We start from the raw sequence: 14,217 nt of genomic DNA, 5'->3' as shown, positions 1-14,217 counted from the left end.
ATTCCGACCTAATTTCAAGTCCACGCGGTGATTACAACAGTCGTGCATAGAGGGTTGGAGACTTTTCTGGTTTGCTCTAAAGTTGTATTATGTTATATATTTCAAAACTGTATTTAATGTTGATTAAAATTTTTTATTAAGATGTTTTTATACAGTAAAATTAATTCCTTGCTGAAAATACCGCACCTTCTCTATCCCAATAACGTTCTCATTATTCAAATATTCATCCAAAAATGAAACTGACCGGATCTGTTCAAGATGCTTCTCAGGAACATGGACAATTTAATCCAGACAATTTTTTACCTCGCCAAGTAATGTAATCGTGCACTCCAAGTGCAGAGTCTGCTCGAAAGTGTTTGCCAGTTGCGATGCGAATCGATTCGGATTAGCTTCGAAGGATCCGCAATGCAAATGGCATCGCGAGATATATCTGTAAGATAAGACTTAGCCCACTGATGGGGAATCTCCACTCGCGTAGATACGCTATATCTATAGGTAGACACATGAAGATGTCACAGTGTCTGGGTTAGATCTAGGCATCTAGGCTCCACCTGTTTCCAGGCCACCAAAGTCTCCGAAATAATCGTTAATTCTCCAGAAGTCACCCAACAGCTTCTCCTAAACAGTCTGCACCCTGATTAGGTCTGAGTATCTAGATTTAATCTATTCTCAGACTAACGAAAGTCTCCAAAGCACCCCTCACAGTATCTGGATGTCGAATAAACCAAATAATTCGTAGTCGAGCGTCTCGACGCACGATTCGAAGCAAATCGGTAGCCTGTAGCAAAAACGGATCGATTCCGACACCGTCCGCGAACCTGATCGTTCCACACCCTTCAGCGCTGACACCAGTACACGGTTCGTGCACGTTCACGCTGATCGCTTGCACGTGTGCACGGACATGTTGCCCGATGCTCGCACGACCAAGGACGTGTAAGTGCCTGTGCCGCGTTGTACGTCTGCTCGTCGAGAGCAAATGGGAGGAAGTAAGGGGATTCGGTCGGAAGATACCGGTTGGTTCGGGTGTGCCATCGATTCGGGCCGGCATCCAATCAAGGATAAAGACACTGTGGAGACGTCGTCCCGCGTGATTGCGGGCGTTTGCCTGCCGTATGTGCTCCCTGTACCGCGTCTGGCTCCTATGCAAATGGCAAGTTAGCCTGCACTCCAGCTCACGTGTAACCTCCCGTGAACAGGTCGGTGCAAAAGTTTTTTTTATAAGAGGAAAGACGCTGGAGTAGAGGGTGACATTGTGTTCGCTTGAAGGAGTGAAAAGGGATGTTCTTTATAGGGGATTGAATGACGCTTGAAAGAGAGGTTTCCTGGATTCGTGATGGCGGGATCTTGGGTCGGAGTAAACGTTTCCTTTGGCGTTCTTGTAGGAAGCAGAGTTTTCGGAGATGAGTATTTGTTTAATTAATGTGATAGAGTGCTTATGGTCGAAGGATTTGTTTTGTAAACCTTTACTTAGCCGAAGCATGAAATTCGAGGCTAAACCCGAAGAGACCACCTCAAACCCCATACCCAGCTTCCCCGATATCCCACAAGCACCGATTTCCAGCCTGGTGTCACGGAGTGCGACGGTTTTCCTGAAATTCGAGGTCAAACATGGACAAATCTATATCCAATCTCCCCAACAAAATTCGCCAATCATCCGTTTCTAGGGACTCCAGGCCAATCGGAACCGGTGCGAGCAAACATCAAAGTTTCCCGGAGTAACGAGAGACCAGACCAATCGCGACCCAGAAATCGCAGCAGTCTGCTTCCCAGCTCGACGACGCTTCTCTCGAATGAGCACAAAGAAAGTCGAAACCGCGTGTTCGTGACTCGACAATCGAGGAGCGCACGGCTGGTATACGTGCCGAAGAGGAGTTTTAGGGTAGACTGGGACCAAACGTGTAAGGGGATGCAGGACGCTTAAGTGCGCAGAGCTACTACGCGTCTAAGTTGGCCGTGATCCCTTCGTAGTGCGGGTTCGCGCCGGAATGCATAGGCGTAACGTAAATCCATGTTTACTATGCTAATACCGGCAAACTTGCCAGCTGAAAGGATGCCGTGGAGCGCCCCATCAAATATGCAGCGCTACTTGCTCGAGCTACGGGGCCAAACAGGAAGACTGGAGGGGGTAGGCAACGAAGAAACCCGTTTCGATGGAGCCTGTTAGACCTCGTGGCCGGTTCCCTTTTCTTCGACCCCTTCAGAGACGACGCAACGGGGTTGCGACGTTGATCAATTTTTTCGGGACGCATGAACGTTCTGGGGATGATGTTCGTTGCGCTGTAGTCTAAATGCTGAGGTATACGGAGACGTATGCGACTCTTGGGAATCAATTAGTTGATTAGGACACCAGCTGGTGGCCTTAGAGCAGGTGGCGATTCAAGTTGAAGCGTACTAGGCGTAGTATGGTTACAATCCTCAAGTGACTCTGGTATCAATAACTCTCAACTGATTGAGGTCTCTAGACCAGTTAGAAATCCAACTGAAACCAGTTACATAATATTGCTGGCGATCCAATGGGCACCCATGACGATGCTGATGATGCTGTTTGGGACCCAGACTAAGTAGCGACGCAAATTATTGACACATTAATGGAACCACTAGACGTCAATGTCCGAATCATCGACCAACTAGCCACTTACGATCCCCAAGAGGTTCGATAATTACCTCTCAGTGATACGGCTGAGAACTCTAAACCAACTGGTGATTATTCAAATTTCGGTAGACGACCATCCCCAGCCTCATCAATGTTTATTACGTATCCGAATCCGCTATCCCCGAACAGGGTTTGCGTGCACAAAAATCGGTAAACACTTTGGTAATGACCCAATACGTCAAACGTCACGTCAAGCGAAATTCACGGAGCAGGAAAAATCTGATTTGACCGCCAAAAATTACGTACTATGAATCGCGAAAGTATTCCTACATGCTCAACCTCAGATTCTTATATTAACCCTCAATCTAATAAATAAAAATACGATGGTACATCATTGGACCCTCGAGGGTTACTATCAAGTTCCTTGAAAAATATCAAACCAACCCAACAAAACTGGAAGATGAAATAAACAAACAAATAAAAAATCAACTTAAATTGCTTCGCAAAGTCGATAAGCGATTGTGTACATGGAATACTTCAGAGAGTTCAACGCTTTATGAACGTTTTTAATTAATTCTGTACAACGAGTTCACCCTGGATTTTATATCCACGGTTATGACACACCCTGTATCGCTAGGGTCTCTCGAAAGCACGCAACAAAGAGAATCGAGCACCCGCCATCAGGTTTCAACCTGATTAACGAGCCGATGTTGGCCAGACGATCCCCCTGCGCCCCTCCGTACCCCTCCGCGCCACTGCTTTCCCTACACCCGATAAATCTTGGATCAGACGGGGTTCTCGGGGGTTCTTTGATGCTTTTCGTGTTCCTTTCGGGCAGCACGGCCGGAGGCTTCTCGACGGGAAATTAAATCGTTAGGTAATTTCTGAAATTCCCTCGTTTGATGTTTCAACCCCCCACCCCACGCCGTCGATGTTGTTTCTTCGCTGGTTGGCTGTCTTTAGAATACTCCTGCACTTCGGCCGGAAACTTTAGAAAAATAGATCGACGAGACCAAGAATTATTTATTAAATTTTCGTTGGTATTACTCGAGCATACTTTGAGGTATTCCTTCCGTATTTTATTTTACACATTTCCTCTTAGATCTTTCCATATTTCCCCTTAATTTCCTCCACTTTGGCTGTAGTTCGATGGGTGGAAAATGTTTGAAATAATATATTGCTCGATGTAGCAATCAAATGTGAGCCTATCCCAGAATCTGAAGACTCGTAATCAGAATCTCAAAAGATTCTTTGTATCCACAAAGAAAGAAAAACAAATCGATCTTCAGCGTTCAACTCCTCGAGTAAAATCACCAAGTTCGATTAAAAATTCCAAGCGAGGGTTCGTTGACCCGTGGTCAGTGGGCGCGCCCACGCAGCCCACGACGAAACAGAAGCAACGGAAGTTGAGAGAGTGGTCGACCGTGGCACAAAAGCTGAAAACTCTCGGACGTGGAGCGACTTCTCGCAACAAGGCAGGAACGTTGGAAAACGTTCGACACATTCAGGTGCAAGACGCGATGAACCTCGAGAACGCCACTAGTAACAGCGGCCTTTGAAGACGGGAGCTGAATCTATTTGTCGGCCTCGGAGGGACCTCGTTCGTTTTCCCAAGCCCGTTGAAAACCACTTTTCTTGCTCGTCCTACTTTGTAGTTCGTGGCGAGAAGGTGGAGCGCAATCGTAACCGTGGAGGAGGGGAAGAATGAAATCCGGAGGACATCCGGCCCTTCCAGAATAGACCAGAAACTCCGAATGGCTTTTTGCGGTTCCGTAGGTGGCAAGATAAAAGGCAGGCCGCGGTTATTTGTCTTTTGCCGTTGGATGACAATGGCCAGTTACCAAAGCCAAGCCTGCTTGCCCGTTAACTCTCGTTCGTTCCTCTGGACCGCGTTTCGCAAATGGAACACACTTTTTACCCTTCTTCCTAGTGCAACTATTATCAACGTCCTCGATCTCGCGCGAGAAACACTCGCGAAATTCCCGACGGCCATTTTCATAGCACTCTTCTGGGACAGTCGAAAATTATTTGTATCTCCACTTGATCGCGAGGCTTTGATTTCATCGACTAGGAATGTAGGATTTTTAAAACATTGAAAATATTCTGATGGTGAAAATATCGGTATTGAATATTTCATTATAAATTGATTCAATATGGGCATTTATGAAGAGGCCGAATATTTCATAGAATAGAGAATTCATTAATAGGTCGAAAATTCATCAAAGCAGCATTCATTAATAAGCTGGGGATCCATTAAGCAGGACATTCATTACAATTGCTATAATTATTAATTTCTAAAATACCTTCGTCGTACTCTATTTCACCTATTCACAATTTAATAATAAAATAGTCGTATTTCCACAGACGAGGAGTCATCTGTAATACCTATTTCCTACACTCGAAAACGTGACGATAGACAGGTATAATAAATGTCGCAAGTATCCGCGCATTTCCCCAAGAATTACCGTCGACTCTGGGCGAACAATTCCCATTCGTTGGCTACGCGCAGCACTGTAAATAACATTTAAATGTAATATCGTATGAAACGCACGCGTCAGACCTGGCGCACGCATACTGCATTAATAAACTAACCTGTGTTTATGCGAGCGACGCATCGACCATGGTAAAGAGCACTGGCTGAACGCTACGGCAATTTCACCGGGCACTTTGCTACGAAGTACTTACTTGATTAAGATCCTCGGATAATTTCAGAAGAGGGTGAGATATCCCGAAGAAGCCGCGGCAAACGGGAAGCGGATGGAATTCCTGGAACCGAGTTAAAGAGTTGTTCAAAGGCGATGAGTAAGTAATGGAAGAAAAATCTAGCGCGGACGAATCCGCCAGGATCCCCGCGCGATTCAGAAACTAATACGGAGCGCACGAGAGACCAAAATCGGGAAGAGTTTGTTTTAATCGTTGACCGTTTTTTAAGCATCGCCGGTATTCGTTGGGAATGCTCGCGTCAACGACTGAAAAATTCACGAGAAAACTAGTTTTTCTTCATATTATACAGGGAGATTGAGAATATTCTAATTGAAGTATCGAATGCTTTAACTCGGGACGAAATATTGGCCTCATTGTGAAGCCATTTAGGCAAATAAAAGAAATTTATCCGGAAACTCTAACACAATTTTTAAATACTTCTGTATAGACGATTAAAATTCGTTCCTATTCCACACAGAACCTAGCCCAAATTAAAATTAGATGTCCCAACATTCCCTAAACTTGTGCAACAAATTTTAGAAACTACTCCCCACTACTTTTCTAAACGTCCTTCATTTAATTACGTACCAGGCGTAAAACTCCCTTTAATCAACTCCAAGCCACTTCGCGCTTAAATTTCATTAACCCTCCCGCTAGAAAATCCATCGCCCGAACAACGAAGATCGGATCACCCTTCGATGGAGCGTCATCGGGGACCCCCCTCACCCCTGTCCCCATTCTCACAAATCGCCACAGCCTTCGAAGCGTTTGACGAGTAACTAAATTTGCGGGAAGAGGAGTGTCAGCGAGGGACCGCTACTTAAACGCAGCCTGCAATTTAATTTCGCTCCAACAGACTGGCCGAGGGGCGAGGCCAGGGGGTTGGAGGGTTACGAGCTACATTATTGGACTTCCCCGCGTGGCCGCGACACAATGCACCTGCGTGCCGCCCTTTTGACGACGCGTGCACTGCGAATGTTTCGGCTCGTATAAGTGAGCAGTCGGGGCCAACCTGAGCGTCCCTTTTGAAGCCACCCCCGTGGGGGTTGCGACGCTGTTCGTCGGGGTAGCTTAAACTGCGCTAAACAAGCGGACTTGCCCGTGCTAACGATCCATGTCACGTGTCGTTATCAGCTTTTAAATCAAAGAGAATTTTACGTCGAAATCGAGGGATGCGGAGGGATCACAAAGGGGTTGCTGCGGCGAGGAAAGGTGTCCCGGGCTACGTGGACTCGCTCGAAGATCAAAGATCCCTTCGCGCACGAGCTAGCGTTTGGGTGGTTGCTCGATGCGTTCGATTCTGTCATAGGAAATGTCCGTTTGAACCTTCGGAGGTTTGAACTTTTATGAGGAAACCCAGACCTAAGCCAGGTCCTCCAGAATTTTAAATTTCGGTTGCTTTCGATCTCACTTTTCTAAGGAACGAGTTTACCTGTATTTGTTTGAAACAGTTCGTTATCTTGCGTTTGTTTCTTTTGTATGTCTATGATTCGAGCTCGAAATCCCTACCAATGGAAATTAGTAAAAGCGAAGTAACGTTTGAAACCGCAAACCCTCGAGAAAGAATGACTCTGCGGGACTTCGTGACACAGCTCGCAGCCCTCGCTCCTCGTCTAATTTCCTCCATTACGACTCTTCTTCGCTAGCCCTGCACGAAAGCTTTTAAGCTTCGGATTTCGTCCATTGATCCAATGAAATATATTGGAACACTGTCGGAGATGGAGCTAAAAGTAGCGGGGATTAAGATGGGAAATATAAGTAGAATGAAAGTCTGCAGCTTTCGGCCGTCACCGTGTTAGTTAAGAGTGACGAAATAATACCTTGGAAAAGTTCCCAGCGCGTTCGTCGAACTGGGAAATCGAGGTGCACTGGGACGAAGTGAATTGAAGATGAAATTGACGTTGCCGAAACCCAAAAATTAGATCGCTATGATGCTCCACTCTTTGATATTTATAGTAGAAGTGTAGGCCTTTTATTTAATAGACTGAATATTTACATACTGAATATTATATATTGAAATAAAAATACTTAAAGCAGAACAACATAAAATTACCTGTACCGAGGAATGAGTGCAATTGCAATCGACCACTTATACATAAACGTGCCAACGCGACCCCTTGACACGGTGTCATCGATCCCCCCAAAAGATAAGCCAGCGAGTCTCGATTACCCTTATCCTCGGTCATTGATTTCGCCAAAAGGAAGAAACTGGTGGAATTTGAGTAGCTCCACTTCTTATCGCGGGACACCAACCCCCGTAGCCCCATTCGGCCGACAATGGTAACGTCCACGAGTAGCTGAAAGAGCGATAAAGAAGGAGGACGAGGACGACCCTTACCGAAACAAAGAGCCATGTTGACCGTGCGTCTGGTCCTATAGAAAAGTTGCAGCCAGCTTAAGAGAGCACCCCACCCTCTGCGGCGGGGTGGTTGCCAAAGGGGATTCAAGCTGGTCTTTCGTCCACGCGCTTCAGAAAATGTAGAACCGTGCCCCTCGCTTATTCTGAGCTGTTGAATAACCGGGGGCGGCATTACACGTCCCCCAAAGTGCGGGTTTAATTCACAGGGTGGCTGGGAGAAGTGCGTTAGCCAGTAATTCGAGTAGCCTAGCCTATTATTTTACTGAACAAGCTCTTCGAAAGTACGTTAAGCCTCTCTTATCCTTGGGTGACTATGAAGGGATTCATCCATGTGTACTTTTCAGATAAAACATTATCTGACGACCTGGTTGTTGAGCTTTCACAAAGAACATTTGTAGACACTTAATGAAATAACACAAAAGTTGAACTCAAATAAGTATTTAAATTCGTTTGCAGCAACCTCTTTTATTTTTGTAAACTGGGTCGCAGAAAAATTCGCAAACCGATTCAAATTTCTATCTCGAGCACCGATTACAACGAAATTTCGTTGGAAACACCATGAGACGATCGCTATACAGCCGTGTACACGGGTCGAATGAATTGTTGCCGGCCGAAATGGGAACCCGGCACGTTTTCCATTTAACTCTTGTATTTCTAATTTCGTGACCCATGTACCGCACTGCGGGGTTGAGGGGACGGCGGACAGAAGTTGTAAATTAGAGAGAAACGTATTTTTATTTGCCACGCACTGCAGCCGGTTATTAAATTTGGCTGGATCTTTAGTCATGCATTCCTTTCTTGGCGTTCGTATGACGCGAGAGAATTTCATATCGAACGTGGACCAAGGGATGAGATGTAACAAAGGTACGAAAAAGCGACGAATATATTCGATTGCATTTCTCTATCGAGGAATATTCGTGGAATTCATTCCTATCTGTTCTCTTAATAATGTTTAAGTAATTGAAACGTACATGCCGCTAAATTTCATGAAATGTGAACTCATTTTACGCTTAATGCTTCTTCGATAAAGATTACGCTGTGAAGTATAAAATGAGTTTGCTCGATAAACAACGGATCAAAGGCTTGAAATTAATCTATATTTCAGAATGCCACTTCATATCATGCAAATAACGGACCAAACGCCGTGTATGTTTCATTTGCACTACATGGAAATAAAATATAACATAAATTTCTATTTCCACGATCGAGTGAAAGCTTATTTGAATAGCTGTTGAAGCGTACAAACATCAAAAATAAATCACAACACGGTGTTTCTGTTTGTTACATATTCGAATAAAATTCTGAATGAAAATACAGCTACAATGGTGACGTGAGGAACCAAAACCTGTCAATTATTATAATAAACGACCTGCGTCGTATATTCCAGCGATTTTCGCTTATTTATCCCCAGCAAGCTTTCGCTGTTAAATCAACCTCTATTCTAATCAAAACATTCACCTTCCATCCCCATGTCACACTTACTCATTATATTTCTCCAACGTAGCGTCGTTTCACGCGATTTCACATACGAATCGACACATGTCGCACCCGCGTTTACCCCCTCGCGTAGCTGTCAGAGGGGAATGAGCAGGAGCAACGGTAACAATAGCAGAAGAAGCATTAGCGTGCCGTCATATTCTCTAGAATATTCCGTCATACCCACCGTTCCTGTCGCAAGGTTAATTCTCCCCGCGTTACGTTCCCTTCGCGACTGTAAATGGCTGACAGTCTCCACGGGAACAATGGCCAACCCCCATCCGTCCGATACGCCACCCTTGGCGCGTTCTTCGCTGGATTTACCTGGTTTAGACGAGACGCGACGAACAGCGAAGTGACAACACCCTGAAACAAAGACTGCTTCAGACCTTGAAAGGAACGAGTCGAGAAAAGTTGGGCCAGTTAACCCCCAAGAATTTTTCTTTGAAGGTAGACAATTCTTCGCTTAAAAGTTTCGCAGAGTCGTTACGGTATTATCCAAAGGAGCCTTCTCATTTTAGTAATGGCTAATGTCGAGACTTTAGGGCGTTCTTTGGACTTTCCTTTCATGATTGCAGGGGAAAGTAGTCAAATCTGTATATAGTCATACGCTCGATGTCTTGGGGGGGGGGGGCAATTTATCGTTGACCTGCACTACTGTCATGCTATAAAGAGAGTTTATGATTTAAAAAAAAAAAATAGAAAATGGGACGTTCCTATCAACTTATTTCTACTTTATTATAAAGTATGCCAAACTTACTACCCTTTAAACAAATGATAAAATATAAAACCTGTTCCTTATTGTCCTACTAAAGAAGTTACCCTATAATTTCCTCCAACCCCTTTCTGTTCTAAGGCACTGTATACCTGGAGCTGTGGAGTGGAGAACTGTTCTAAACGAACACTTTTATGTCTGCAGGGATGGCAGACAACGGAAGGAGACATCCGGTGGTGCTGTACATCCACGGTGAGAGCTACGACTGGGGTAGCGGAAACCCCTACGACGGGGGCGTCCTGGCCAGCTACACCGACCAAGTGATCGTCACGATGAACTACCGGCTGGGCGTGCTCGGTTTCCTGAACGCCAACGTGGCGCCCCAGACCAAGGCGAGGGTCGCGAATTACGGTCTGATGGATCAGATCGCGGCGCTTCACTGGGTCAACGAACACATCGCCCTCTTTGGCGGCGATCCCAACAACGTGACGCTGATGGGCCAAGGAACGGGCGCCGCGTGCGTTCATTTTCTCGCCATCAGCCCGACAGTCATACGCGGTGAGTTACTTCACGCCCGCGAGATTATGTCGCGACGGAAACGAGCTGGTCGACTGATGGGCACACGCTCGGAACAAATGCTCTAGGTTATTTAGAGATTTTTATTTTGGAGACTTTTTCTCTGGAAACTTGAAAACCTTAAGCGTTGTTATTGTAGCGAAATTAATTCTTCTTTGATCTTTATTAGAACGCAAGGGTGTGCATTGGTTCTCCAAAGTTTGGAACACGGTTTGAGCTTCTTTTTAATCGAAATTTCAGTTTAAAAAAAGAGAAGATAAAATGAGCCTGGGGCGATACGGGACAACACCCACGTGTCTGGCTACCTCCGGCTCCAACTCTGAATAGCAATCAATCGTTGAATCGAACGTCTCGTTTCGACAAACGTTCTTCCATATCGCGAGAGCACTTCGTACGTTCAAATACACATAAGCTCGTTTCCTTTTCGATTCTTCTCGAGAGTCTCGTTAGCGGTCCACGTCCTTAATCCACGGAATCGGTAGGAATCTACGCCGAAGATCGGACCCCAGCATTGAAAGGAGAGAAGTTCCGACGTCTTTTCGCTTATCGGATAACGATTTCTCAGTCCGAACGATTTTTAGCGGGCTGTCACGCCGTAACCGAGTCTTCGATAGCGCCGTGCGATGAGAATTTTATCGTCGAATCGCCTACCAGTCGAGGATGTCACACGTGTACTTCTCGAGCGACGCAATATAAACTAGAAAACCCCTATGAAATACTAGAAACCATTTACAACGTATTGTTTATCTAACAAACGATGATCAGAAGTCAGATGTGGATATCTTATTATTGACTCGTGCTACTTGGACATCTTGCAAAACGTCAGGGTAGCCTCGGAAGCTTCCATCGGTCCTTCCACCCCTGGTTTTCAGAATCGTTTTCCAAGGAAACAATAAATCAGTGACAGAACAACACGCGGAAGAAGTATACAGGATTGCGGGAGTCCCTGATAGCTCAATGAACAACCCTCCACCCGAATTGTCCAACGTTCGAATCCCACTAGGCCTGTCTGTCTCACAAAAAGTCCCATTTTTCATTCTAGCAAAAAGCCAACACCTAATTCGCTCGTCTTCCCCAATGAATTCACGGCCCATCGCTTCTAACCCCTGCGTAAACCCCTCAGATAATACACAGGGGTGGAACAGTCTCTTCAAAAATAATACCGAAGCAAAGATCTGTTTCAACAACTGTATCTTCACTATTCCATAGCAAGGGAAACAAAAAAATTACAACACTAACAATTTGGCGCCTCAAAGCTAAGAATCGCAAGAATAGATAGGGGGATGTTTCACTCAATTCCTTAAAACCTAGCAAGACATTGTGCTTCACAAATAACTACAGTTTCGTAGTTCCTAATATGACAGGTTCTCTGCTAAACACCAGCTTGCAACCGCCACTACGTTCTTGCCAAGGTCCCATTCGTTTCCAGAGGGGGTGGATGACGCACGTGGGGTGGGCAGTTAACGGTAACACATTGCCATCGATATTGGTCGTCTCCCTTCGTGTCTTCATCCGAGTCGATTTCCAGCAGCTTCGTTCGCGGTTAACCGTTCGACTAACAGCGTTCCCGATCGAATTACCCTCCGCAACCCCTCCCAACCTCCGCCCATCCCACGAGAAACGAACAAACGCGAACGATGGAATAACGGCGAGCTCTCGCGATATTATGTGCGTGAAATATCGCTCCCCTCCCCCCGCACGCGTTATCGGAAAATGCTTTCTCTCGTTACCAGCTCGCGGTCTTCCTCAAAGCCGAGACTTTTTCTATTCCCCCCTCCGTCAGGCAGTTTCTTGTTTCAAACCCGGTGCTTCACTCGCCTGGAATTTCACGCTCAGCCTGACCGCATCCGAAAGATATCTCCTGCGCCACGATGGAGCTTCCGCTGGGAAACTGCGCGAATCCTTCTTGATAAATTATCGAGCCTCCGAGGGGATGGTCCAAGGGGGTACTAATTGAAGTTATCGCCTCGAAAGTTATTGACTGGTCCCGTGGTCACGTCGATGAAGATTTTTCTCGCGATAGAACGATCTAGGAGTTATAAATCGGAGCTTTGGTTGCACGATAAATAATAGTTTGAAATTTTTTTAATTTCTCGAAAATTCCAATGTATAAAGTCTCTTCGTATTATTTTCAATGAAGTCCATCTTGTATGCGAGTTCCTCCTTAAAGGTTTCTCTGCTGAAGTTTCCCCGTGATTCGTCAAGGGTGGAATAGAATCGGCGGGCGATTATCTATGGAACGTGACGATCGTTGAAAAGCGCATCCGCCCCGCTTGTTACTTTGAGCAACGCTTCCCGCTTAACATCGATCTTCGTTCTCGTTTCTCGCTGTTCCGAAGTAACCTCGCCTCGAATTTCATTAAAAGTCTTGGTTTTTGGACTTCATTGCTCCCCATCTGGAAGTTGATTGTACTCGATGTAACGTTGTTCCGTTCGGAACTTCCTTTAATATCGAATGTTAACTGATCTCTTGATACTAAGTTTCATCTGTTCCATCCTAGATATTAAACATTCCCGTAACATTGCCTCGTTTCATAAATTATTAGTTTAAGAAGCATTTTCTCATACTTTGGCCAACAGCTGGAGAAACGACTCTGCGAAAGAGTATTCTCGAGAAAAAGTTAAAGTAAGAATGTTTTTAACATCTACATCGATTCAAAAAGGAGATGTAAAATGACTGCTCTGGTATTTTTTTCTTTAACAAAATTATGCATCAAAATTTCACCATTGCTCTTTTCCCACCGAAGTTCTTCTCTCTGATAAATTGAATCCAAAGTTTCCAGGGCTCGAGGTGAATTTCGAGCTGCGAGCACACGAAGACACGTCCGTTTCGAAATTCGTCGCCGCGTAGCAGACTCGGTTGTCGCTGAGCGCGCGGACCTGTGAAAACTTTCGCCGTTCGATACAGAAACTGATTAATTAAGGACTCTTCCGGAATCTTCTTTCGTGTACTTTGGAAGATATCTGCCACCAGGCTCGGAGTACGCCTGGGAAAGTTCTCGTCGTTTGTCTGAAGTTTCTCGCGGAGTTCCTGAAACGATCGAGCCGTCGACAGATTACAGAATCCGGTTATAAATCAACCATGGAGGGAGAGGGAGGGGAGCTGGTGTTCGATTCCTCCAGGAAAATCGTCATAGCGTGTAATGAAAGATTAATAAGACGAATCGTAACTTGGGGGCTCCACGTTTTGAAATTCAAATGCTTCCACGAAGTAAGAGAATACTTCTCTCATACATTAAATATTAAAAAATGGTACAGAATTTTTGTTAAGGAACCAATCGAATGCATAGTGTCAGGAACCTTTCAGGCTTATTTATACATGGATTGAGTATGCGTACGAATTCTTTTGAGCTGAAAGGCACAGATCAAGCCTTGTTTTTCGTAGGCTATAATAAAAAAAAAATTGAAAATAAAGTAGAACATTAATAAGTACTTCCTTTTTCTGTGCAGGTCTCTTCAAGAGAGCCATCCTGCTTTCGGGTAGCGCCCTTTCGTCGTGGGCAGTGGTCGAGGATCCTGTCTCGTACGCGTTGAAGCTCGCCAAGGCTATCAACTGCTCCATTCCCGAGGACCTGTTCAAGGACAACGAGCTGATCGTCGACTGTCTTCGTAAACGTAGCCTGGACGAGCTGATGCAGGTCGACATCCAGCCACCCACTTTCCTCAGCGCTTTTGGGCCCAGCGTGGATGGCGTGGTCATCAAGCCTGACTTCCAGAAGGACCTGCTGTCCTACTTGGGCCCTGAATTCCAAGGATTCGGGTAGGTGACTTGAAACGTACCAATTATGACGTTAG

General features: G+C 45.4%; 1 protein-coding gene across 6 annotated transcripts in view; it reads left to right on the top strand.

Moving 5' to 3' along the window:
- LOC128886307 (neuroligin-4, X-linked) overlaps positions 1-14,217 on the top strand; it is a 328,018-nt gene that overhangs the window by 203,593 nt on the left and 110,208 nt on the right. For all 6 annotated transcript variants that reach the window (XR_008459789.1, XR_008459790.1, XM_054141022.1 and 3 more), the window contains 2 exons: positions 10,051-10,404; positions 13,873-14,182. Coding sequence is in view for 4 of the 6 variants with exons in the window: in XM_054141022.1 (XP_053996997.1) it covers positions 10,051-10,404; positions 13,873-14,182 (664 nt within the window). In the remaining 2 variants the exon portion in view is untranslated. The remainder of the gene's footprint in view (positions 1-10,050; positions 10,405-13,872; positions 14,183-14,217) is intronic.

Source organism: Hylaeus anthracinus, unplaced genomic scaffold, assembly GCF_026225885.1.
Source record: "Hylaeus anthracinus isolate JK02 unplaced genomic scaffold, UHH_iyHylAnth1.0_haploid 11982, whole genome shotgun sequence".
Classification (NCBI taxonomy): domain Eukaryota; kingdom Metazoa; phylum Arthropoda; class Insecta; order Hymenoptera; family Colletidae; genus Hylaeus; species Hylaeus anthracinus.
Note: the sequence above shows the minus strand (reverse complement) of the source record. Positions and strands in the feature narration are given on the sequence as shown.